Here is a 26214-nt window from a genome sequence, read left to right as displayed (position 1 = left end):
AGATCAATATAGATCCGTAGTGTAGGCTTGTGTAGACTTACCAACCTAATCCCCATGAAGATTTCACTATATTGATGGGAGAGCTTCTCCCGTTAACACAGCTACCACCTCTCGGGGAGGTGGATTATTTACACTGACAGGAGAAGCTCTCCCATCAGGATAGGTAGCATCTTCAGTAGGTGCTGCAGCTGTGGTGCTGTATGTGAAATCAAGCCCTGAGATGAGTCTGCCAGATGGAACTAGTGAAGATATAACAAAAGATGAAATTTCAGAGGTTAAGTGGCTGTGAATGGCTCTGCAGATGAGTAAAGACAAACATAGAAGTTGGAGCTGAAAAAGGCCTATTAGCATGAGTGCCATGTATTTTATTAGCATTATATCAGCAGTCAAATAATTCTGCATGGCTAAATGCTTGTCTCACTCATAAACTGATGAGCTGCCTAAAAACATTCATTGCAATCTTTGTTATATGGTGTCTGGCTGGTGGGTCTCGCCCACATGCTCAGGATCTAAATGATTCACCATATTTGAGGTTGGGAAGGAATTTTCCCTCAGGTCAGATTGGCAGAGACCCTGGATTTTTTTTGCCTTTCTCTGCAACGTGGGGCATGGGATACTTGCTGGTTTGGACTAGAGTAAATGGTGGATTCTCTGTAACTGAAAGTCTTTACATCAAGATTTGAGAACTTCAGTAACTCAACCAGAGGTTATGGACCTACTACAGGAGTGGGTGTGTAAGGTTCAGTAGCCTGCAATGTGCAGGAGGTCAGACTAGATGATCATGATTTACATGAGTCTATGAGCTGTCTTAAGAAACATGTATTGCAATCTTTGTTGTACGGATTTGGACAGCAGCATGGAATATGTGAGCTAAATCTATGCAGTTTCATTTCCAATGGCAGTTCTCTAGAGGAGCCATTAAACCCTCATATACACCATGAATAGTGCACCCATTGACCTCTTCCCCAATCCTTTACAGAACAGTGAGGTCAGGCCAAAGCACCTAGTGCTCTGTTTGTATTCACAGACCTTCCTATGGGGAAGGAGAACCTCATACTGTGGTTGATGAGACTGTGAAAAGTAACCCATGAACAGTCAGAATAAATCTCCCTTTCTCTGACAACCTTCGAAACAAGAAAGGTCATAAAAGGAGGAAGCATCCCGCATCATCTCATCTTTGGTACCCAATTGGGAAGTCACAAGGCAAACCATCCTTCTGATTATGGAGAATGTCAGGTTTCAAAAGCCTTCAGACACTTGAATTAAATTCTTAAGCATGGAGAAGAGTCCCTATGTTAATTTCTATAGCAAGAGCTGATTGAAATTCTTCAACCAAAATATTTTCCCACTAGAGAATGTGGTTTGAATCAACATTTGGAAAAAAATATTTTTTTGTTTCAAAATGTCAGTTCAAAATTTTTTTAAAAATCTGAAATTTTGAAACATTTTCTTTGGATCAAAAATGTGGAAATTTTTCATTCAGTGTTTCAAAATTGAATTTTTTCAGAACTTTTCATTGTGTGAATATTTTTGATATTTTGACTTTTGATGCATGGGAAACACTTGCAAGAGCCTTAAACAGTTATAAAGTTTGGGTGCACAATTCCTGTGCAATGTAACCAGATGGGAATGCTTCACTTTTTTTATAGCCTCTTTCATGAGATGATCTCCTCTCACTTTACAAACGAATTCAGCTTGACAAAATCCCTGTGAAGCAGGCTTCATCTTCATTTTGCAAACGGGGAAACTGAGGCACAGAGCATGGCCGTAAGTTGCTTAAGGCCACACAAAAAGTCACACTAGCAAAACTTAGAATAGAACCCAGTTCTCCTAGCTTTTTTCTATGCTCTCCTAGATTGCGCTCCCTCCCCTTATCTCTTGATACTATGTAAAGAAAAAGTTATATCAACATAAGTTGCTGAATAAAGGAAATCTCATTCCACCATGATAAAGAGACGTATTGTCACACACATGGGATGGGGTTGTGATATCAGCAAGTGACTCACAGAGGGGAGGCAAGCAGATTATAAAAGAGAAAAATCCTATTTGCGGCTCAAGTTTACGTGGGTGGCAGTTGCATCCAGTTTAAAAGAAGAGTGAACTTCCCACATCAGTTACATTTAAAAAATGGAAATATCTATCTTGCCTTTTAATGCCGAGGCAGGTCAGCCAGGTTATAATTGGTTCTACCTCCCACAAGCTATAAAGTGCTTTGCAGCTAAGTGACACTCGGAAAGGTGTGAAATTGCTTGGGCCTTTGAAAAAAAAGAAATCAAACAAAATCAAAGTGAAAGACCCTTATAACTCTGTGTCCTCCCCTCTCCCAGATCAGAATTTAAAAGGGACACCACTGGGAACTGGCTTTTGGAAAGGGGGTTTTGTTCTGTACAATTGAATGATCACTAAAAGTGGTCATCAGTAAAACCAAATTCTACTTTAAACTTGATGATCAGCAACAAGAGGGAAAGAGATATATATATAGAAGGCATATGGCATGTGCTTATTGACTTGGGTGAAATATTAGGGGTAAAATATAGCTGATGTATTATAATTATTTTTAGCGGTGCCCACTATGGGGTAGGTCCTTTTCACAGATTCAAGAACAGTCTCTGCTCCAGAGTGCTCGGGTTCTAAGGACAGGCAGAAGTCAGGGGAAGGGGAACGACAATAGGCAATTTGTATACAAGTCAAATCGATTTGCTGTAGGCATCACGGCAAAAAAGACTTTAAGGCGGACAAGGGCATGACAGATCTCTGCAGGTTCTGTGTGTGTGACCATGGCACTTTCTATCTATTGGCTCTGATCAATTAGGGCAACCAAGCCTGCAGGCCCCTGGTGGCAATAAATCTGCCAGGAGCAGGAGATGTAGTGGCATACGACTCCTTGGCTCTAGCGCGTTGCCCAGAAAGCTGGCTGCACCGGGCTGTCTAGAAGGTGTTCTCATTCAGTGCATCTCCCAGGGAGCCCTGGCAATATAAATTAAAGCTGCCTTCCCCCCTGAGGAGGCCTCCGCCAGCATAGCTGTCCCACCAGGGTGCAGTTTTGTAGATTGCACATGCCTGTCCCTATGTAGGTGTATCGGTCTTGTATTTGGGCATAATTAGCCTGAATTAGGATGTGTCACGATGGTTGTGATAGAAAAAGATTGCAGTTGAGATATTAATAATACCAATAAACATGCACTGTGGAACTCATTGCTACATGATGTTGAGGCCAAGAACTTGGCAAGATTCAGAGAGGGATTAGATGTTTATGTGAATAGCAAGAACATCCAAAGTTGCTATAGCAAATAAATAATAATAATTAATCATTAATAAAGATCTTGGGAATGGATATAAAACCTCATGCTTCGGGTTTAAGTCAGGCTCTGACTATTAGGGGTTAGGATGAAACCCCCTGTGGGCAGATAGTCCACATCTGCCTTCTGTGGGATTTCTTTTATCTTCTCCTGAAGCATCTGGTGCAGGCTACTGTCTTAGACATGATACAGGACTAGACAGCCCATGAGTCAAATCCAGTCTGGCAGTTCCTATGTTCCCCACTATTTAAATACCTGGTAGAGTTTGTTTTTCATAGAAATCAGAACTAATTTATATTTAGTTCAGAGTGAGCAGAAGCTCAAAGCCACTGAGTAATTGCAATTAAAAATATATTTTTTCCTCTCATGCAACCTCCTGCCTCTGCTCCTCACAAGACTCCCTTCTTTAACACCTCCTTGCATTCCTGTCTCTGTGCCTTCGTCCATACAGTGCCATGTCTAGATCTCTCTGCCTTGCCTTCTTTGCCATTGCCATCCCCTCTCTTTGTTCAAATTCCTCCGTAAAATGTGTCTCTTCTGAGAGGCCTTTCAAAAACACCGTATATGAATAATTTTAATAATGCCCAGCCAAGCAAACTGCAGGTCAGAGTGGTTTCAGCATTCCAACCATCCCAGGCCGGTCCACCACTGACCCCTTCCTCTCTTCTGTCTGCCTGATCCTTCTGTTTCCATGTGTCATTGGCCTGGTCTACACTGGGGGGGGGGGGGGATCGATCTAAGATATGCATCTTCAGCTATGAGAATAGCGTAGCTGAAGTCGACGTATCTTAGATCGACTTACCTCCCATCCTCACGGCGCGGGATCGACGGCTGCGGCTCCCCCGTAGACTCCGCTTCCGCCTCTCGCCCTGGTGGAGTTCCGGAGTCGACGGGGAGCGTGTTCGGGGATTGATTTATCACGTCTAGACGAAACGCGATAAATCGATCCCCGATAGATCGATCGCTACCCGTTGATCTGGCGGGTAGTGTGAACGTACCCATTGGCTTCTGCAGGAATGGGATCAACACCTTTGTCTCTGCCTCCAACTCAGAGCTTCCTGCCTTTCTTTAATATCAGTCCCTTTCACTTCCCATGTACCAACTGTCCTTCCACATTCACCACTGATTGTCTCAACAGTACCTGTTGCTTTGTCTCTTGCACTGGGCTGATTTACACTGTTGCTTCTTGGCCTTGTTTCTCTCTCACTAGCATAGCTAGGTGCAAGTCATCCTGGCCGTGGTCTCTTCCTGACTAGCACGATGCAGTTTTTGGGGAACGCTTTCTGGCTGCAGAGGCCCCCAGGCAGGGGAGTCTGTAGGAGCTGTGTGCAATTACAACTCTCCTGAGCAGGACTTCTTGCTTAGCCTTAGATCATGCCAACAGAAGTCAGTATAACCTAGGGACTCTGCTCCTGGTCTCCCATGTGATTGTCAAGTTCTGCATGCACCTCAGGCTTGCTGTAAATAATACTAATGTTATGGTGGTGATGGCCACATATCTATTGCTGTATAGGATACAGAACTGCAGCAAGGCCAGTGAGTCTCAGCTGATCCCATTTCTGATTACTTTGCCCCCTCTACTGGTAAGATGCTGACAATTTTTCAACTCCCTTTTATTCGATGTATTCTAAAGTCGTAATTTCATATGCCTGCTACCTTATATGAAACACAGTGCCACCACCAGCGCCTCGTCCTTCATTCTCCCTGCCGCCTCCTACTCTCTCACTTCTTCCTTCAAAAAGAAAACGTATAACCTTGGTCCGTGACCTGTAATATTGCAGTCACAGGGGCTGCGACCTGTGATATTGAATAGTGACACTGCTAGGATTTGTTGGCCAAAGTGCTGACTTGTCATTTTTGTTCTTATGTCTGTCTCCAGTTCCATTTAATTCTTTTTACAGGGCACTTCCAAAATAAAAGCCACAGAGCTCTCTGCAAAATCCTGATGGAAAACTGAAAGTAAATAGAACTGTGGTGCTAACCAGAGGGAGGCAGGCTACATTTTACTGCCCAGTCACTTTTCTTGCATTTCCTCCCACTTTATTTGTTTAGGCCCCAATCCAGCAAAGATTTTTAACACATGCTTAACTTTAAGCACATGAGCAATCCCATCCTAGGCCTTCAGTGGGCGCTGAAGGGACCCAGTACTGCAATTTTGGGGTACATACACCTTTGACACCCCCCCCCCCCGTGGTTTGCTCATGGAATGCCCCATCAGATCTTATCCCTCTAGCCACCACCTCTCTCTCTGAGCAGAGACCCACATCTCTTTCCCTCCTGAGCAGGGGTCTCCCCACCTCTGAAAATCAGGCTACTTCTTTAGGTACCTAATTATGGACGTTGATGTCTAACTTTAGGCATCCGAGTTTGACATTGTTGGCCAGCGTTCTTACCAGCTCAAGCGTATTTAAGTTAAGAGCCAGCGTTGGCACAAGAACAAATGCATATAATCTGGTGACCAACAAGTTTAGGCTTGAAATTAGACAAAGGTTTCTAACCATCAGAGGTGTGATGTTCTGGGACAGCCTTCCGAGGGGAGCAGTGAAGGCAAAAAACCTTAACTTTTTTAAGCTGGCTGTATTTTAAAGAATCCTTATTGAGGTTGCAGGAACAAACCATCCCGATGTGTAGAAAGAATAGTAAATATGGCAGGTGACCAGCTTGGCTAAACAGTGAAATCCTTGCTGATCTTAAACGCAAAAAAGAGGCTTATAAGAAGTGGAAGATTGGACAAATGACCAGGGAGGAGTATAAAAATATTGCTCAGGCATGCAGGAGTGAAATCAGGAAGGCCAAATCACACTTGGAGTTGCAGTTAGCAAGAGATGTTAAGAGTAACAAGAAGGGTTTCTTCAGGTATGTTAGCAACAAGAAGAAAATCAAGGAAAGTGTGGGCCCCTTACTGAATGAGGGAGGCAACCTAGTGACCGAGGATGTGGAAAAAGCTAATGTACTCAATGATTTTTTTGCCTCTGTCTTCACGCACAAGGTCAGCTCCCAGATTGCTGCACTGGGCAGTACAGCATGGGGAGAAGGTGACCAGCCCTCTGTGGAGAAAGAAGTGGTTCGGGACTATTTAGAAAAACTGGACGTGCACAAGTCCATGGGGCCGGATGCACTGCATCCGAGGGTGCTAAAGGAGTTGGCGGGTGAGATTGCAGAGCCATTAGCCATTATTTTTGAAAACTCATGGCGATCGGGGGAGGTCCCAGATGACTGGAAAAAGGCTAATGTAGTGCCCATCTTTAAAAAAGGGAAGAAGGAGGATCCGGGGAACTACAGGCCAGTCAGCCTCACCTCAGTCCCTGGAAAAATTATGGAGCAGGTCCTCAAGGAATCAATTATGAAACATTTAGAGGAAAGGAAAGTGATCAGGAACAGTCAGCATGGATTCACGAAGGGGAAGTCGTGCCTGACTAACCTAATTGCCTTCTATGATGAGATAACTGGCTCTGTGGATGAGGGGAAAGCAGTGGATGTGTTATTTCTTGACTTTAGCAAAGCTTTTGATACTGTCTCCCACAGTATTCTTGCCGCCAAGTTAAAGAAGTATGGGCTGGATGAATGGACTGTAAGGTGGATAGAAAGCTGGCTAGATCGTCGGGCTCAACGGGTAGTGATCAATGGCTCCATGTCTAGTTGGCAGCCGGTTTCAAGTGGAGTGCCCCAAGGGTCGGTCCTGGGGCCGGTTTTGTTTAATATCTTTATTAATGATCTGGAGGATGGTGTGGACTGCACTCTCAGCAAGTTTGCAGATGACACTAAACTAGGAGGCGTGGTAGATACACTACAGGGTAGGGATCGGATACAGAGGGACCTAGACAAATTAGAGGATTGGGCTAAAAGAAATCTGATGAGGTTCAACAAGGACAAGTGCAGAGTCCTGCACTTAGGACGGAAGAATCCCATGCACTGCTACAGACTAGGGACCGAATGGCTAGGTAGCAGTTCTGCTGAAAAGGACCTAGGGGTCACAGTGGACGAGAAGCTGGATATGAGTCAACAGTGTGCTCTTGTTGCCAAGAAGGCTAACGGCATTTTGGGCTGTATAAGTAGGGGCATTGCCAGCAGATCGAGGAACGTGATTGTTCCCCTTTATTCGACATTGGTGAGGCCTCATCTGGAATACTGTGTCCAGTTTTGGGCCCCACACTACAAGAAGGATGTGGAAAAATTGGAAAGAGTCCAGCGGAGGGCAACAAAAATGATTAGGGGTCTGGAGCACATGACTTATGAGGAGAGGCTGAGAGAACTGGGATTGTTTAGTCTCCAGAAGAGAAGAATGAGGGGGGATTTGACAGCAGCCTTCAACTACCTGAAGGGGGGTTCCAAAGAGGATGGAGCTCAGCTGTTCTCAGTGGTGGCAGATGACAGAACAAGGAGCAATGGTCTCAAGTTGCGGTGGGGGAGGTCCAGGTTGGATATCAGGAAAAACTATTTCACTAGGAGGGTGGTGAAACACTGGAATGCGTTACCTAGGGAGGTGGTGGAGTCTCCTTCCTTGGAGGTTTTTAAGGCCCGGCTTGACAAAGCCCTGGCTGGGATGATTTAGCTGGGAATTGGTCCTGCTTTGAGCAGGGGGTTGGGCTAGATGACCTCTTGAGGTCCCTTCCAACTCTGATATTCTATGATTCTATGAACTTGTTTCAAGAGGTGCTTGATACCTGACAGGGTGCTAACAACAATGCTCTGTTCACTGATGCTGCTGCAGGCTCAGCTGTGATCAAAGAAATACTTTCTGTTGACAGATTGTGAGCACCTGGGTGGTCATTACTGGGCTAATGATGTAATTGGGAGGATGTAAGTAGAAGGAACAGGAAGCAAGGGGAAGCTTAGAGGGACAGCTCAGAAGATGAGCTGTGAGGGCAGGGGCGGCTCTATGTATTTTGCCACCCCAAGCACGGCAGTCAGGCAGCCTTCGGCGGCACGCCTGCGGGAGGTTCGCTGGTATCGTGGATTCGGCGGCATGGCTGCGGGTGGTCCTCCAGTCCCACGCCTTCGGCGTGCCCGCCGCCGAATTGCCACCGAAGCCGCGGGACCAGCAGACCTCCCGCAGGCATGCCGCCGAAGGCTCCCTGACTGCCACTTTCACGGCGACCAGCAGGCCGCCCCCCGCGGCTTGCCGCCCCAGGCACACGCTTGGAGCGCTGGTCCCTGGAGCCGCCCCTGTGTGAGGGTACAGGGAAAGTTCAGGCTGGAAGATGCCACTGTTATGTTCTGCGTGTAAAAGTGCAGAGGAATAAGATACACGTGGTGAAAGGAAAGCAACCTGGGTGTGTTTGACTGTGAGGTGACAGAAACAGGCTAGGTAGAGTGGCACACCAGGTAGCTGAGGGAATGCCCTGTGGTAATAAGTTAATGGGGTGATGGTCTCCGCGACTGCTATTAGGATATATCTCCAATGGCCAGTGATGGGACACTAGCTGGGGAGGGTTCTGAGTTACTAAGAGAATTCTTTCCCAGATGTCTGGCTGGTGAGTCTCGCCCACATGCTCAGGGTCTAACTGATCACCACATTTGTGATCAGGAAGAAGTTTTCCCCCAGGTCCGATTGGCAGAGACCCTGGGGTTTTTTTTGCCTTCCTCTGCAGTGTAGGGTCACTTGTTGGTTTGAACTAGAGTAAATGGTGGATTCTCTGTAACTGAAAGTTTTTACGTCAAGACTTGAGGACTTCAGTAACTCAGCCAGAGGTTAGGGGTGTATTACAGGAGTAGGTGGGTGAGGTTCAGTGGCCTGCAATGTGCAAGTGGCCAGAATACATGATTATGATGTTGCCTTCAGGCTTTAAAGTCTATGAGCCTGTGAGCAAATCTCATTGCTACAGTGAGGGCTATAATGTAGGAAATATTTTCCCAAGAGAAGTCAGTTAAAACCAGACTGGCCAAAGCACTTGCTGCTATACTGCAGGCAATCTAGTGTGGGCACAGATGAAAAGCTTGGGCATTTCCATCTCCAACTTGTTTAACACACTGAGACCACTTTCTACACCATTTTTGTGTTGACTATTTACTACTCAAATGACAGGGCCAATAGCCAAAACTGCAGGTGTGGAACTTTTATTTTAAAATATTGGACCTATTGTATCAGGTCTAGTCATTTGAAGGCATATGGGTAGAATCACATTTAAAAAAAAAAATCTAGCCAACCCTGTCTCATTCATCGTTTATTTCACTAATCTGGTGTTGGAGGTAAACCGTTTGCTCCTTAGCTTCTCTTTGAAACAACCTTAAACGGGATTAAATGAGTCTTACTGTGGCTAGAATGTTTCACTGGACAGGCTCTGCGTTGCGAGTTAGCATTGATTGCCTGAGCCTCGCTCGTTTCTTGCATCAGGGACAGGTCTGGAGTTCATCTTGCAGGGAGAGTGGTTAGGGGCTTAAGAGGCTGCCTGTGCAAAGCCGGTAATTCTGTTCTGCTCGCGAGTACAGGCTCCCAGGGAGCTCACTTTTGGCATCTGTCCTCTTTTTATGGAGGCTAATCAAATAAGGGTCAGTGTTGCGTGTGATTAGAATCAGCTTGAGGGAGCAGGACACCCTGTGCCCAGCGGAAGATTGCTCCTTTCACACTCTAGAGGGGATGTCATTGGGTTTGATCAAACATTTTTCTTTCTTTCTTTCCTTGCAGGGTCCAATCGGGCCTCCTGGTGTTGCTGGCTCACCTGGTGCTCCAGTAAGGAAACATGCTTATGTTTTTCTTTGTTTGTAAAGGGACAGAAATGGCATTTTGAAGTAACTAAGGCTCAGGCTTGCTTCTGTAGACTTCAGTGGGAGCTTTGTCCTTGACTTCAATGGGAGTCAGATCAGGCCTTTGGCTAGGACATATCCATGCTCGCACTTCCTCATTCGGAAGCACTGGTCGACTTAAGGTGATGGCTCCTCTACACTTACTCCTGGGGAAATTCTGTGCCACTGCGTGCGCACGGAAACACGTCCCCCTGCAGAGTCTCTTTGCTTCCCTACAGAAAAATGGGTTCTGTGGGGAAACAAAGAGCAGCTGCATCAGTGCTCACTCACCTCTCCCCGGAGCATGGGGGAGGTGACTGGGGATGCCATGGTCACCCAGGGACATCAGTCCCAGCTGGGTGGGGGGGGGGGAGGGAAGAGAAGGAGGACAATGGAGTCAGTTCCCCCTCTTGCTCCCCTCCATGGAGCAGCCAGGGCTGGGTCAGATCAACCCCCAGATCAACCTTCCCCAGCTGCAGGAAGCTCTGCACCAGGGGCGGGGCGGATTGGCGGGGCAGTCTGGGTGCAGGGAGTGAGGCTTGGCAGAGGGGTTGGGTGGGTGCGGGGCGGGGGGTCCAGATGCACAGGGGTTGGGCAGATGCGGGAGCAGCTCCCTGTAGAGTGACCCCTTCTCCACCTCCTGGCACCATCGCTCCTCAGCCACGGGAGGGAGGGGTCACTCCCCCTGTCCACCCAACCCCTGTGCATCTGGACACCCCTCCCCACGAGTCCCCCTCCAAGCCTCACCCGCTTCTGCATCTGGAACCCTGCCACAGCGGAACCCCCTGCCCCCCGCAGTGGGAGCCCCTCACACCCAGAGCCCCCACCCTGCCGAGCCTCTCGCCCTGCATCAGGAGCCCCCACCCCCAACCCCCACCTCCCTGAACCTCACGCCCTGCATCAGGAGCCCTCGCACCCAAACCCCCACCCCACTGAGCCCCAACCAGCTTCACCCTGACCCCCACCCTACCAAGCCCCACTCCCCCAGTATCCCCCCAGCACTGAATCGCCCACACTCAGACTGCCCTGCTGAGCCCTAACCACCTTCACTTGGACTCCCCTGCAGAGTCCCATTCCCCCTGCATCCAGAACCCCCAACAAGCCCCTGTGCATCCAGATCTCCCCCTCCACCCCCGAACCTCTCACCAAGCTGCCCACACATAGATTGCACCACACAGAACCCTGGTACTCTTGCGTGAATTCTGCACCAAAAATTTAATTCTGCATCAAAAAATTAAAAAAAATTCTGCAAAATTCTGCATAATTTTATTTTGTCAAAATAACACAGTAACAATTTAATCACACCATTTTCAATTATTTTGATATTTTATTTCAAAATACTTGTCAGCAAATAGTTGTATTTTGACAAATAAAATTATACAGAATGTTGCATTATTTTAAAATATTGTGCGCAGAATTTTTTATTTTTGAGGGCAGAATTCCCTCAGGCATATTTGACAACTACTCCTAGTACCCAAGGTAGAAACAGGCCTTTGTGAGTGGGCAAATTGTGCTGATCTCTCTGAGTGGAAGTCGATAAGCTGTAATAGCGGAATGTCACTGCGTTGCAAAGGCCTGAATGCTAACAACTCCCTCCTGTGGTTTCCTTTGTAGGGATTGGCTGGAGAAACTGGTGTTTCTGGTAAAACTGGACTGCCAGGACCAGCTGTAAGTTCTGAATTGCTGCGTTCATTTCTGTCTTTTCTGACTCTGCATGTCTAACTCTTTCTAGTACCTTGTCCACATAAAAGGTTAATGAGTCTGCTACAGTTGGTTTCTTCCTTCTCATGCACTAGAGACTTACACTTTTAGCAAGAGAAATCCTGAAACAAGAATCTGTCATACACGTACTTTGGGATTTCAGTACGAGAATACATTCGGGCAATACTTTTTTTTATTACTGCCCCCAAATTATTGCAACATGCAGTTCTTTAAAACCACAAGCTTCCCAAATCAGGCAGGTGAGCTGAAGCAAAATCTCCATCTTAGAACAGCAAAGCAATTTCCATTGGGTATTTAATGCCAAGGCGGATCAATTAGGATATAATTGGCTTTAATAGGCACTCCCACAATCTGTAAGGTTCTTCAGTGTTAAGACAAGAGTCTTTCCTAGCTTTCTAATACATTAGACAAATCATTTTCATGATGATTCTGCTAATTGATGCTTTCACATCTAGTTGATAGATTGTATGGTTAATAAATTGCTGACACTTAAAGAAGGAGACAGACTATTTTATCCTTGGAGGCAGAAGAGACTGGGAACCGATGAGTAAAGATACCATCTCCAAACTTATTTAAGAACCAATTTATTTATAGTCTCTAAGGTGCTTGCTGTTCTTTCTCTGTAGCAACAGTGACATCCAGTGGCCATTTACCAAGACTGGTTTATTGGATAGGAGATGCATCATTGGCAGGGCCAGCTCTGGCTTTTTTGCCGCCCTAGGCAAAAAAGCCACCCGCCGTCCCCCCACTCCCACCCCAGCGCGGCAGGGGAGGGCGCCGAGCCCGGCCGCGGGCCCGCAATCCCCGACCGGCCAGAGCACCAGGGGGAGGGCGGAGAGCCTGGCCGGGGCTCTCTGCTCTCCCCGGCGGCCAGAGTGCCGGGAGCAGGGCGGCGTGCCCGGCCAGGGCTCTCCGCTCTCCCCGGCGGCCAGAGCGCCAGGGGGAGGGCGGCGAGCCCAGCCGGCGCTCTCCGTTCTCCCCAGCGGCCAGAGCGCCGGGGGGAGGGAGGAGAGCCCCCGGCGGCCAGAGCGCTGGGGGGAGGGCGGCGAGCCCGCCGCGGCTCTCCGCTCTCCCCGACCGGCTAGAGCGCCGGGGGGAGGGCGGCGAGCCTGCTGCGGCTCCGCTCTCCCCGGTGGCTGGAGCGCCGCGGGAAGGACGGCGAGCCCAGTCCTCCCCCCTCTCGGGCCGGAGCGCCCCGCCACGTCGCCCTCCTCCAGGCGCCGCCCCAAGCACATGCTTGGTGGGCTGGTGCCTGGAGCCGGCCCTGATCATTGGCCTTGGGAGCATGTGTGTTACATGATGTTTCCCTGTGATCCAGATGGAAAATAGAACAGAAATGTAAAAAACTCAGCAAAGAAACAATGGGGCTGATTCTGCTGTCCTTAAAACCAGCATAAATGAGAGAACATTGAGGTCATATGTGCCTGTATCTCTTAGCAGCTGGATGCTAAATGAGTCCTGATTTTAAATGGTCTGAACGTAAGTGGTCTCCCACAGCTGATAATTTTCTCTTGTTTAGGGATCGCCTGGCAAGGATGGATTAAATGGTCTTCCTGGATTTCCGGGCCAAAAGGCAAGTGGCACAAAATATGCCAATTTAACACTATTCACCTACTGATCTTACTCTGTGGACAGAGTGCCAAACTTCTCCATGCTCAATTCTCACCCATTCCACTTCAGTGAGCCGGTAGATGCAGCGTCAGGGCAAATCAGCTGAAGCTACTGTGTTGAATTTGACACAGGGTGTATTCAGCCCCTGTGACGGGTTCCCCGGGGTGCAACCTGGACCTGGGGTACCGCCTAGCCCTCTGGCATACCAACTTAGGCTCCATCTCACACTGCAATGCTGTGACAAGCTTCAGCCTCTCTAAGTATTGCACTTACACAGCCATCCACAGGCAGGGACACACCCAGCTGAGTTCCATGAATGCTTCTCCTTAGCCACTCATGAACTAACAATAGAGAGGCTTCAGCCAATTCCCACAGCTCCCCAGCCTAGGACCCCAGGGCTGTACCATCCTGTCCTGGCCAGAAGCCTGACCAGTGTAAGTTTATTACCCAGTCCACCCCTCCCTCTATGTTGAGAGGATATGCACCCGCTTTTATACGCTGAACAGATTTCCCAAGCACTTCAACCAAAACACACTGTTTAAGGTAAAATATAAAACAGATTTATTAACTACAGAAAGGTACATTTTAAGTGATTATAAGTAGTAAGCATATAGATCAAAGTTGGTTATCTAAGAAATAAAAGTAAAATCGCAATCTGAGTTCTATAAACTAGACAGGATTTGAATCAAGCAATGTCTCACCCCGATGAAATGGTTCTTTCATACACAAGCTGGGATTGTCCTCTCCAGCCTGGAACCACCTCCCCAGTTCAGTCTTTGTTCTCCAGACTTGTTTCCAGGTGTTGAGTTTTGGGGGGAGAGAGGCCAAGTGATGATGTGACTTCCCTTTTGTATAGTTTCTTCCAGCTTGCTGGAAAGATCCTTGGTTATGACGTGAGTCAAGCAGTCTCCATTGTCTACATGCTATCTCTGAGACGTCTTCATTGTATACAGCTCCTAGGATAGTCATTGTGAGTGTGGACTCCTTTAACAGGCCATCAGCATGTCTGGCTCCTCCATTGTTGCACCCAAGAGGCTGATTTTGGGTGTTCCCAATCTCACAACATATTTCAGTAACACACACATAGCAAAACATAGCAAATGTGGCAGGCGACCAGCTTGTCTTAACAGAGAAATCTTTGGTGAGTTTAAACACAAAAAGGAAGCTTAGAAGAAGTGGAAACTTGAACAGATGACTAGGGAGGAGTATAAAAATATTGCTCAAGCATGCAGGGGTGTAATCAGGAAGGCCAGTTGGAGTTGCAGCTAGCAAGGGATGTGAAGGGTAACAAGAAGGGTTTCTACAGGTATGTTAGCAACAAGAAAAAGGTCAGGGAAAATGTGGGACCCTTACTGAATGGGGAAGGCAACCTAGTGACAGATGATGAGGAAAAAGCTGAAGTACTCAATGATTTTTGTGCCTCGGTCTTCACAGACAAGGGCAGCTCCCAGACTGCTGCACTGGGCAGCACGGTATGCGGAGGAGGTAAGCAACCCTCAGTGGTGAAAGAACAGGTTAAGGACTACTTAGAAAAGCTGGACATACACAAGTCCATGGGGCCGGATGCACTGCACCCGAGGGTGCTGAGGGCTGATGTGACTGCAGAGCTGTTGGCCATTATCTTTCAAAACTTGTGGTGATCAGGGGAGGTCCCAGGTGATTGGAAAAAGGCAAATATAGTGCCCATCTTTAAAAAAAGGAAGAATGAGAATCTGGGGATCTACAGACCGGTCAGCCTCACCTCAGTTCCTGGAAAAATCATGGAGCAGGTCCTCAAGGAATCCATTTTGAAGCACTTGGAGGAGAGGAAGGTGATCAGGAACAGGCAACATTAATCCACCAAGGGCAAGTCATGCCTGACCAACCTGATTGCCTTCTATGATGAGAGAACTGGCTGTGTGGTTATGGGGAAAGCGGTGGACGTGATATACCTTGACTTTAGCAAAGCTTTTGATATGGTCTCCCACAGTATTCTTACCAGCAAGTTAAAGAAGTATGGATTGGATGAATGGACTATAAGGTGGATAAAAAGCTAGCTAGATCGTTGGGCTCAACGGGTAGTGATCAACGGCTCGATGTCTAGTTGGCAGCCGGTATCAAGCAGAGTGCCCCAGGGGTCAGTCCTGGGGCCAGTTTTGTTCAACATCTTCATTAATTATCTGGATGATTGGATGGATTGCACCCTCATAAATTCACAGATGACACTAAATTGGGGGAGAGGTAGATATGCTGGAGGGTAGGGATAGGGTCCAGAGTGACCTAGACAAATTGGAGGATTGGGCCAAAAGAAATCTGATGAGATTCAACAAGGACAAGGATTCAACAAGGACAAGCGCTGAGTCCTGCACTGCTACAAGCTGGGGACCGACTGGCTAAGTGGCAGTTCTGCAGAAAAGGACCTGGGGATTACAGTGAATGAGAAGCTGGATATGAGTCAGCAGTGAGCCCTTGTTGCCAAGGAAGCTCACTACATATTGGGCTTCATTAGTAAGAGCATTGCCAGTAGATTAAGGGAAGTGATTATTCTCCTCTATTTGGCACTGGCGAGGCCACATCTGGAGTATTGCATCCATTTTTTGGGCCCCCCACTACAGAAAGGATGTGGACAAATTGGAGCGAGTCCAGCGGAGGGCAACGAAAATGATTAGGGGGCTGGGACACATGATTTATGAGGAAAGGCTGAGGGAACTGGGCTTATTTAGTCTTCAGAAGAGAAGAGTGAGGGGGGATTTGATAGCAGCCTTCATCTACCTGAAGGGGGGTTCCAAAGAGGCTGGAGCCTGGCTGTTCTCAGAGGTGGCAGATGACAGAACAAGGAGCAATGGTCTCAAGTTGCAGTGGGGGAGGTCTAGGTTGGATATTAGGAAAAAAAACTATTTCACCAGGAGGATGGTGAAGCACTGGAATGGGTTATCTAGGGAGGTGATGGAATTTCCATCCTTAGAGGTTTTTAAGGCCCGGGATTGGTCCTGCTTTGAGCAGGGGGTTGGACTAGATGACCTCCTGAGCTATCTTCCAACCCTAATCTTCTACGATTCTATGAAAAAGGCATAACGTCCCATACAATGAGAGCACATACAATCCAACAGGATATTAATGTTCAACAGATCAAGCCTTTTAAAATGATACCTCACAAGCCATACTTTGTACAAAACATATCATAATTATATGGCAGTGGTGAATATGGGGGTTCAGGGTGGTGGTTTGAAGCACAGAGTGCCACAGTCCCACGAACAGCAGGAGAGGGAGTGACTTTCTCATCCCCTCTCCTTAATCCAAATGCCTCCTTCTACTGTTTGCTGGCAAAGAAGTGGCTGCCGAACTGCTAGGTACAGTTACAGCCTTGCCAGATGCCACGGGGGGATTGTATCTCAGTACCAGTGCCATGCCCAAGGTGAGTTCAGACTCTCTTCTCAGGACACAATTATTCAACCACCCAAAGCCCACGAGTAACACCCAACAAACGTGGGCTGAAGTCCCCACAGATTTTTCCCTTGCCTGTCGCAGCCACTGGAAAGAGAACACATCCTTCCTTTAAATCTCCTGCTGGATCACGTGACAGGCAGGGAACTCTGAACCCTGTCCTGGCTGTGGTACCCTCTCACAGGAATTAAGTGCAACAGGAACCAAACACAATAAATACTGCTCAAAATGATAGATTTAAAAACCAGCATCCTTCCCTACATGGCTATCCAGGCAGAGAAGAGGTGTGTGTCCTGCCTTAATGGGAGAAGTGTCTTCACTTGAGCCACCATCAATACTTACTGGAGCATTAAGGAAAAGGGCTCTGTTATGGTTCTAAGCAGCTGTGCTTCTCCACTGGAATTAGGTGGCAGCATTATGAATGGTGAAGCCAGGAGAAAACTTGAACTGTGGGTGGCAGTTCCTACACCTCTTCTGCTACAGCTGCCAGCCTGTGTTAAAGTAGAAATGGAGAAATGGTCTGAGTTAAACAGGATGAAGTTTAACAAAGACAAATGCAAAGTGCTCCACTTAGGAAGGAAAAATCAATTTCACACATACAGAATGGGAAAAGACTGTCTAGGAAGGAGTACGGCAGAAAGGGATCTAGGCGTTATAGTGGACCACAAGCTAAATATGAGTCAACAGTGTGATGCTGTTGCAAAAAAAGCAAACATGATTCTGGGATGCATTAACAGGTGTGTTGTGAGCAAGACACGAGAAGTCATTCTTCCGCTCTACTCTGCTATGGTTAGGCCTCAGCTGGAGTATTGTGTCCAGTTCTGGGCACCGCATTTTAAAAAAGATGTGGAGAAATTGGAAAGGGTCCAAAGAAGAGCAACAAGAATGATTAAAGGTCTTGAGAACATGACCTATGAAGGAAGGCTGAAAGAACTGGGTTTGTTTAGTTTGGAGAAGAGAAGACTGAGAGGGGACATGATAGCAGTTTTCAGGTATCTAAAAGGGTGTCATGAGGAGGAGGGAGAGAACTTGTTCACCTTAGCCTCTAAGGATAGAACCAGAAACAATGGGTTTAAACTGCAGCAAGGGAGGTCTAGGTTGGACATTAGGAAAAAGTTCCTAACTGTCAGGGTGGTTAAACACTGGAACAAATTGCCTAGGGAGGTTGTGGAATCTCCGTCTCTGGAGATATTTAAGAGTAGGTTAGATAAATGTCTATCAGGGATGGTCTAGACAGTATTTGGTCCTGCCATGCGGGCAGGGGACTGGACTCGATGACCTCTCGAGGTCCCTTCCAGTCCTATAATCTATGATTCTATGATTCTATGATTGAAAGGACTAGAAAACTTGCCTTACAGTGATAGACTCAAGGAGCTCCATCTATTTAGCTTAACACAGAGAAGGTTAAGGGACGACTTAGTCACAGTTTATAAGTACCTTCATGGGGAACAAATATTTAATAACACACTCTTCAGGCTAGCAGAGAAAGGCTATAACACAGTCCAGTGGCTGGAAGTTGAAGCTAGAGAAATTCAGACTGGAAGTAAGGAGCACAGCTGCCAAGTTTCACACGGTAAATAAGCACCCTGACTTTCACAATCAGCCAAAAATCAAGCTAATCCCATTTCAAAACAAGGCCAAAACGAGCCAATCCCTAAGAACCCCAACACTCTATGTGACTAGATCCCCCCGGCCTGCAGTCTGGGACTGTGGTGGGCCCACTGTGCACCCCTGACTCTCTCCCCACTCCTTGCCCCTGATTGCCCCCCTTTGTCCCTGCTTGCTGGGAGCTGATAAAAAAAAGAAGCTACAAGCCAAACAAGCAACAACCTACAAGCCAAAGACTAGCCAACAAGCAACTCACAAGCCAATTAAGCCAAAAACAAGCCCAATTTCTGCTTTTTTTCCATGGCATGTCTGGTAAGGAGTGAATTTTTGACGATGAACTACTCTTGTACAATGGCTTGAGGTTGTTCATGGAAGGAATTTGGCTCCATGTTATTCCAGAATGGATTCTAATGATCTTTGGGGTTTTGTATACAAATTTTTCAAGAGTGGACAAGGCATCTCAGGAAACAAACAAAGCATGCATCCGCACACCCACACACAGAGTTACTGGCAATCTGAACCACCTGGCTCCCCACTCAGACTGTTGTCGCACATTTACTGCACCCCTGGAGAGTTGTTCTGTTAACCTCCATTTGTGTTCCTTACAGGGAGAACAAGGAGAAAGGGGACAGGAAGGTTTTCCTGGGAAAGCTGGTCCCAAGGTAAGGAATTCCAATTTACTGAGCTCTCTGTAAGCATGAATCGAATCTGCCAGAGCACGATTCTGATTTCATTTATATCCGTGTAAGCAGGGGGAGCCCTGCTGACGTGGATGGCCTTACATTTGGGTAACACTGGTGTAAGGGAAAGGAGAAGTAGGTCCGTGTCCCTTTGTGCACAGTGGATTCTGTCACAAGGTTCCATCATACGTAGACATGGACCCAACTAGGACTCAGGATCTGACACTGACCTTTTAGGAGGTTTGCTCTGGCCCTCTGGGATCCTGCTGCTCCCTGTGGGCCACATAGGGGGACCCATTTCTAGATGTGGGTTGGAGAGGGAGGAGGGAACTCCTGTGAGACATCTGTTTTTCTGTATGGTGATATGGGGTGTAACATCACGATTAAAAGGCAGTGTGAAGGGGCATTGGTTCCCTGTAATACTAAAGCTGTGCTTTTGTCTTTCCAGGGTGAGAGAGGAGATCACGGCTCACCTGGTCTAGCCGGTGAGAAGGTGAGCAGGCAACATTGTCTTAGCCATAAGGCCACCTGCCAAAGCAGTGCATCGGAACCAGACATGGGACTAAATCCATCAATGAATAACTAGATCCAATGACATTGGTTTGACTCTGACTGAAGGCTGAATTAGCAGTGTTTGGAATGATCAGGTTTATGGTCAGGTAGAACGTGGGGGAAGCTCTGATTAAATGAGGATAAAGCCGAACTGCCTGGGCACCCCTGAGAATCTGGTCTCGTGCGTGGTGAACAGAGAGAAGGAAAGCAAAGAGGCCTAGGCAGATGCACCTGGTCTCCTGGGCACACAGCATCAGTCCAGCATGCTGGTGGGACTTCTGAGAGACGGGGGTCTCCGTATAACCATACAATGCCGGGGGGAGAGTTGCCACCGTCTCTCCAAATGCTACAGCTGTGAGTGGTACTTGCCAGGAAAAGTGCCCCACATGACAGGTCTCTTGTGGAACATAGAGGCAGCAAAGTTATTGAGCTCCAGGTACCCTGTGGCTTCTGGCTGCCCCTGCTAGCAGCTGAGTGGCCCCCCGCCTAGGAGCTGGACCTGCTGGCCATTTCCAGGGCGCAGCATGGAGCCAGGACAGGTAGGGACTAGCCTGCCTTAGCTCCGCAGCACCGCCAACCAGACTTTTACCGGTCCAGTTGGCAGTGCTGACCAGAGCCGCCGGCGTCTCTTTTCGACTGGGTGTTCTGGTCGAAAACAAGACACCTGGTCACGCTAGCCTTGAGCATAGGCATAGTTTGACTTCTATTTTGGGGGGGCAGGGACCAGTGGGGCTTGAGCCACCTCCGCAAGGCGGGGTCCAGGAAGGCAGCGCCACCTCCACTCCCGACTCACCTCAGCAGGCCACCTAGCCTGTCTGGGAGGAGTGGGGGGGAGGTTTCAACCAAAAATTATAACTCAAAGGTGGGGGGCTCTGCTCAAAAAGTTTGAAAACAGCTCTTAGGGTGCAGGGAGGGGGTATCTAGGGGCTGTGTGCAGACGGGGTAGCACAGAGTATAGGAGGGGGTAGGTGGGACTGTGTGGCGGGGTAGCTCAGGATGCAGGAAGGGCGTAACTCAGGGTGTAGGGAGAGGGATACTAGGGGCTGTGTGCTGGCAGGGGTGACTCAGGGTGTAGGGAGAGGGGTATTGGAGGCTGTGTGCTGAGGGGGTAGCTGTGTGCTGGCAGGGTAGCTCATCATGCAGGGAGGGAAGTATCTGGGGCTGTGTGCAGGGAGGAGGTACCTGGGGCTGTGTGCAGGCAGGGGTAGCTCCGGGTGTAGGGAGAGGGATATTAGGGGCTGTGTGCTGGGAGGACTCCCCTGCAGTGCCCCTGTTCCCGGAGGGGTCTGCCAGCCACGGAGCCAGGTCTCCCCACCTGTGCGGCTCTTACCGGCTGCCTCTGCAGGAGCAAAGGGGGGTGGGGAGCTGAGGAGCAGCTTCAACCCGGGGCACCAGCAGGAGAGGCGGGAACACTATGGCCCACAGAGAGCACCAGGGCTCGGGGATTCAGCCCAGCTTCAGCCCCTCAGGGAGCGCTGGGGAATGGGGCTTCTGCCCCGTGCCTCCCAGCATCAGCCCCACTGGGGGGAGCAGCAGGGATCGGGGCTTCAGCTGCAGGACCCCTTGAAAGGTCTCGGGACCCCCAAGGGGCCATCGACCCCCAGTTGAGAACCGCTGGCCTAGGTAATACTTAGTCCTGCCATGAGTGCAGGGGACTGGACTAGATGACCTCTGGAGGTCCCTTCAAGACCTATGATTCTATGATTTTTTCCCCATTACTCTAATGGGAGTTAGATTGTGCTTGACGAGACTGTGGAACAGTCTCCCACTGGAGAAACTTAGTGCAGGTCATTGAATTCTATACTGAGCCATGGCTGGGAACTGACTTTAGGGGACAATCGGGCACTGACTGGGGTGGGCAAGAGGGACCAGGCGGCCTAACGGGTCTCCTACAGCTCTGCCTCCTCTGACTCTGTGGTTGAGAAAGGGACAGAGGGAAGGGCTCTATGGCGGAGACAAACCCAGGGAAAGGAGGGGTCGGACACAGACAATTCCATGCACCTGGTGCCCCAGCCCAAATCCTGCTTCCCAGTACGAGGGGGTCTAACATGTTTCTAGCACAGTTTCCTCCCTGATTAACTGATTATTTGTTATTCATTTTATTTTATTATTCCCCCCAAAATTCAACAAAAATCCAGGCAGCCGAGTTTGCTGGGCCGGCTGTACATGTTCCTCGGGTTTCATAGACTACCCTTTCTCTCTTTCAGGGTGAAGCAGGCCTTCCTGGTCCCCAGGGGTTACCTGGGAAGAGAGGAGAAAAGGGAGATCAGGTGAGTGACTTTGAGATGTTGCTTAGTTTAACTGGGGCCATTGGAAGTTCTTCCCACCTGGTGTGATCTTTGTGGTGAAGAGCTGAGCAGCCCCCAGAAAGCAAACCAGCACCCCCCATTAACACAGAATGCCCAGTGAGCTCTCCTTGTCTCAAGCTAGGGGCCAACAGGTCAATGCATATGCAGGAGTTAGATTAACACAGAAGGTCATGGCTGATTTCATAATGCTTGAGAGGTAGTAGGAGCAATGCCCTATGAAGAGGAAATGCGGTAGAATTTTCAAAAGCACCTACGTGATTTAGGAACACGTCCCACTGAAAATCAATGGGATTTGTGCTCCTAAATCACTGTTGCTTTAAAAATCCAGCCCATAGTCTTTATAGATGGTTATGTGTATGCATATAGGGCCTGAGCCAATCGCCAATGAAATCAATGGGAATCTTTGTTGGATTCCATAGATGTATGCATTGCTATGTGTATTTTATATATTAATGTAGCCCTGTTTCAAACAGTTAACTACGCCAGACTACATTAGTGTGCACTAGGGAATGTTTAGTGTGCGCCAGCAGGGTCCACACGGGCCAGTTAATATGTAACGCGCTGGTGCACCCTAGAATTTACACCCCTCTGGTAGGGTCACTCTGTGTTGTTGGTCACTCTACTGCTCTCCGGTTCTCAAAAGAAAAATAACAAATGATTATTTTCTGCAGGTGTTTCAAGCAACATCACTTTTACTTGCAAGTTAGGTTAGGGCTCTTGTTTTCTTTTCCGTAAACTAAAGTATAAACTGTCAGCTTTGGAAAATCGTGTTACTTTTGTGAATTACTCAAGATGTTACCCTTTGATTTAACTGCTAGCGCTGCATCTGGGGAGACAGGTAAGATCAAACAATAGTATAAAATATTATAGCAGTGTGGTAATGGTGCAGTAGCTATGGTTGATTCAGGGTGTTTTGTTTGTTCCTAGGGTGAAAAAGGAAGAGCTGGAGTCACCGGACTCAAAGGTGAAAGCGGTGAAAAGGTGAGTCACAGAAGGTAGCAGACACCTAAACAAGAAAGGAAGAAGGAGAACAACGGATGGAGGGTAGAACTATGGTTCAGCGGAAACAGGGTGAGCTACAGAGTCAATGGAACAATGGAAATGGCTAGTAGCGCGGACAGACTTCTTCTGAGGAGAGAATGACACAATTAGGGCTGTTAGAGAGACAAGGTGGGTGAGGTAATATCTGTTATTGGACCAAATTCTGTTGATGAGAGAGACGCGCTTTCAAGCCAGAGAGAGCTCTTCCTCTAGGTGACTTCCTACTCAGAGTGTCACCACTAAATACAAGGTGGAACAGATTGTTTAGCATAAGTACTTAGCACATATTGTAAGGGACCATTCAAGGTAGAGGGGCCCATTAACACCTCTGCAGTCATAGGGCAAAAAGAGGAGGGTGTCTGGGTTACAGATTATTGTAATAAACCATAAATCCAGTGTCTCTGGTCAGTCCATGATTTCTAGTGTCTAGAGGAGTAATGAACTTAAGCTCCCAGGCCTAAAAATCATGGACTGACCAGAGACACTGGATTTATGGTTTATTAAAACAATCTGTAATCCACTAACCCCTTCTCTTTGTTCTATGACTGCAGAGGTGTTAGCGGGCTACTCTACCGTGAATGGTTTCAGAGTAGCAGCCGTGTTAGTCTGTATCCGCAAAAAGAAGAACAGGAGGATTTGTGGCACCTTAGAGACTAACAAATTTATTAGAGCATAAGCTTTCGTGGACTACAGCCCACTTCTTCGGATGCATATAGAATGGAACATATATTGAGGAGATATATATACACACACATACAGAGAGCATAAACAGGTGGGAGTTGTCTTACCACCTCTGAGAGGCCAATTAATTAAGAGAAAAAAAAAAAAAAACTTTTGAAGTGATAATCAAGCTAGCCCAGTACAGACAGACAGTTAGATAACAAGTGTGAGAATACTTACAAGGGGAGATAGATTCAATGTTTGTAATGGCTCAGCCATTCCCAGTCCTTATTCAAACCGGAGTTGATTGTGTCTAGTTTGCATATCAATTCTAGCTCAGCAGTTTCTCGTTGGAGTCTGTTTTTGAAGTTTTTCTGTTGTAATATAGCCACCCGCAGGTCTGTCACTGAATGACCAGACAGGTTAATTAATTGGCCTCTCAGAGGTGGTAAGACAACTCCCACCTGTTTATGCTCTCTGTATGTGTGTATATATATCTCCTCAATATATGTTCCATTCTATATGCATCCGAAGAAGTGGGCTGTAGTCCACGAAAGCTTATGCTCTAATAAATTTGTTAGGCTCTAAGGTGCCACAAGTCCTCCTGTTCTTCTTTCTACCGTGAATGGGCTCCTACAATATGTTCCAACTACGTATGCTCAACAATCTGTTCCACCTTGCATTTTTGCTGCGATGCTGGGAGTACCTTTCCCAGACCAGAAGAAGAGCTCTGTACGGCTTAAAAGCTTGTCTCTCTCGCCAACAGAAGTTGGTCCAATAAAAGATATTACCTCTCCCACCTTGTCTCTCTACTATCCTGGGACCGACATGACTACAACTACACTATGTGTTTAGGGCTCTTCAGTTGAGAAACCAGAAAAAAGGAGTGGATGAAACAAAGTCGTGTGTGGGACACAGACGTGCAGTGGGGCACTCCTATTTGTACTCTGGTCATTCAAAGAAAAGGCAGATATTTGAGGAAACTGGAAGGCGACAAGTTGAAAACTGATACAAGGAATTTTTTTTAAAATGCGGCATGCAAACTGTAGAACTCATTGCCACAAGATATTATTGAAGCAGAGAAAGAACTGACAGGAAGGGGATTGCAATGGATGACAGTTCTTTCTTGTGGAAGCAGAGAAAGAACTGACAGGAAGGGGATTGCAATGCATGACAGTTCTTTCTCTGCTTCCACAAGCTCAAGAACTTAGTAGGATTCAAAAAGATTCTGATGTTATGACAATGGTAATTTTAGCTAACGAGAACATACAAAGTTACAGTAGACAAGGCTTATCTTATGAAAGCAGATTAAAAGAGCTGGGCTTGTTTAACCTAGGAAAATGAAGGCTGAGAGGGGATCTGATTGCTCTCGATAAATACAAAAGGGGGTAAACACTAGGGAGGGAGACGAACTGTTTAAGCTAAAGGACAGTGTTGGCCCGAGAACAAATAGATATAATCAGGGCCGGCTCCAGGCATGAGACGAGAAAGCACGTGCCTGGGGCGGCACATTATAAGGAGCGGCATTCCGTCCAATCTTGGGGTGGCACATTCCGGCCGCCCTGCCGTGGTTCTTTTTTTTTTTTTTCTTTGGCAGCCTGGTCCGCAGCTCCGGAGCCCCCGGCCGGCTCCCCACGCTCCACCAGTCCCAGCCCCAGCCTGCAGGAGCATGGACCCCGGCCTGGGGGACAGGAACTAGCGATCCCCGCTGCTCACCATGCCGCTGGGCTCCCCGGGACGCGCTACTCCCCACCGCCTGCACCGGCCTCCGCCTCCCACGCTGCTCTGAGCCTGGCCCAGCTGAGCTGCCTTTAAAGGAGCGGCTGAGCCAGCACCTCCTGCAGCCCCTGGGGGCGCCGCCTGCCTGGCCGGGAGAGGCACCCCAAGGCCGGAGGGGGGAGCCCCTCTTTCCTGGCTGCAGCCCCTGGCTGCTCTCGGGAGGAGGGAGCGGGTGGACACCGCCCTTCACTTCCCTGCGAGCCACCTTGACCGCCCTCCACGCACTCCCTGCGGCTGCCGGTTTTTGTTTTTGTTTTGCTTCGGCAGTCCAACCTCTCTCTCTCTTTTTTTTTTTTTTTTTTTTGCTTGGGGCAGCAAAAAAGCTAGAGCCAGCCCTCGGTATAATCCAGCCAGGGCTGTCCTTAGGCATACGCAGCATACGTGGCTGCGTAGGGCACCAGAACATTTGGGGGACCCCTGGGTCTTAGTGTCCACTCTAGGGTGACCAGATGTCCCGATTTTATAGGGACTGTCCTGATATTTGGGTTTTTTTCTTATATAGGCTCCTATTACCCCCCCACCCCATCCCGATTTTTCACACTTACTGTCTGGTCACCCTAGTCCACCCTTCCCTTTCTTCCTATCCCTGTTCTGACTCTTCCTGCAGACTCCCACATCTGGCTGCTGCAGCCTGGTGAGTCTTCCTCCAGAGGGGATCTATAACTTAAAAGTGAAAAAGCCTCTAGCCTGCCAGACCTATTAGCACAACATTGAAACTGTTAAAGAGCTATTCAAGGGGTAATGATGCCATTTAACAGGCATTTGCCAACCCCCAAGTATATACTATCAGTTTCTGAATTTACTGAC

At 48.0% G+C, this 26214-nt stretch overlaps 1 protein-coding gene across 3 annotated transcripts in view; it reads left to right on the top strand.

Moving 5' to 3' along the window:
• The window catches only part of COL22A1 (collagen type XXII alpha 1 chain), a 311922-nt gene that overhangs the window by 211642 nt on the left and 74066 nt on the right, over positions 1 to 26214 (top strand). For all 3 annotated transcript variants that reach the window (XM_065586243.1, XM_024102639.3, XM_024102638.3), the window contains 7 exons: positions 9925 to 9969; positions 11637 to 11690; positions 13264 to 13317; positions 18995 to 19048; positions 19515 to 19559; positions 21826 to 21888; positions 22855 to 22908. In XM_065586243.1, coding sequence (XP_065442315.1) covers positions 9925 to 9969; positions 11637 to 11690; positions 13264 to 13317; positions 18995 to 19048; positions 19515 to 19559; positions 21826 to 21888; positions 22855 to 22908 — 369 coding nt within the window. The remainder of the gene's footprint in view (positions 1 to 9924; positions 9970 to 11636; positions 11691 to 13263; positions 13318 to 18994; positions 19049 to 19514; positions 19560 to 21825; positions 21889 to 22854; positions 22909 to 26214) is intronic.

This window comes from Chrysemys picta, chromosome 2 (assembly GCF_011386835.1).
Source record: "Chrysemys picta bellii isolate R12L10 chromosome 2, ASM1138683v2, whole genome shotgun sequence".
Lineage (NCBI taxonomy): Eukaryota > Metazoa > Chordata > Testudines > Emydidae > Chrysemys > Chrysemys picta.
Note: the sequence above shows the minus strand (reverse complement) of the source record. Positions and strands in the feature narration are given on the sequence as shown.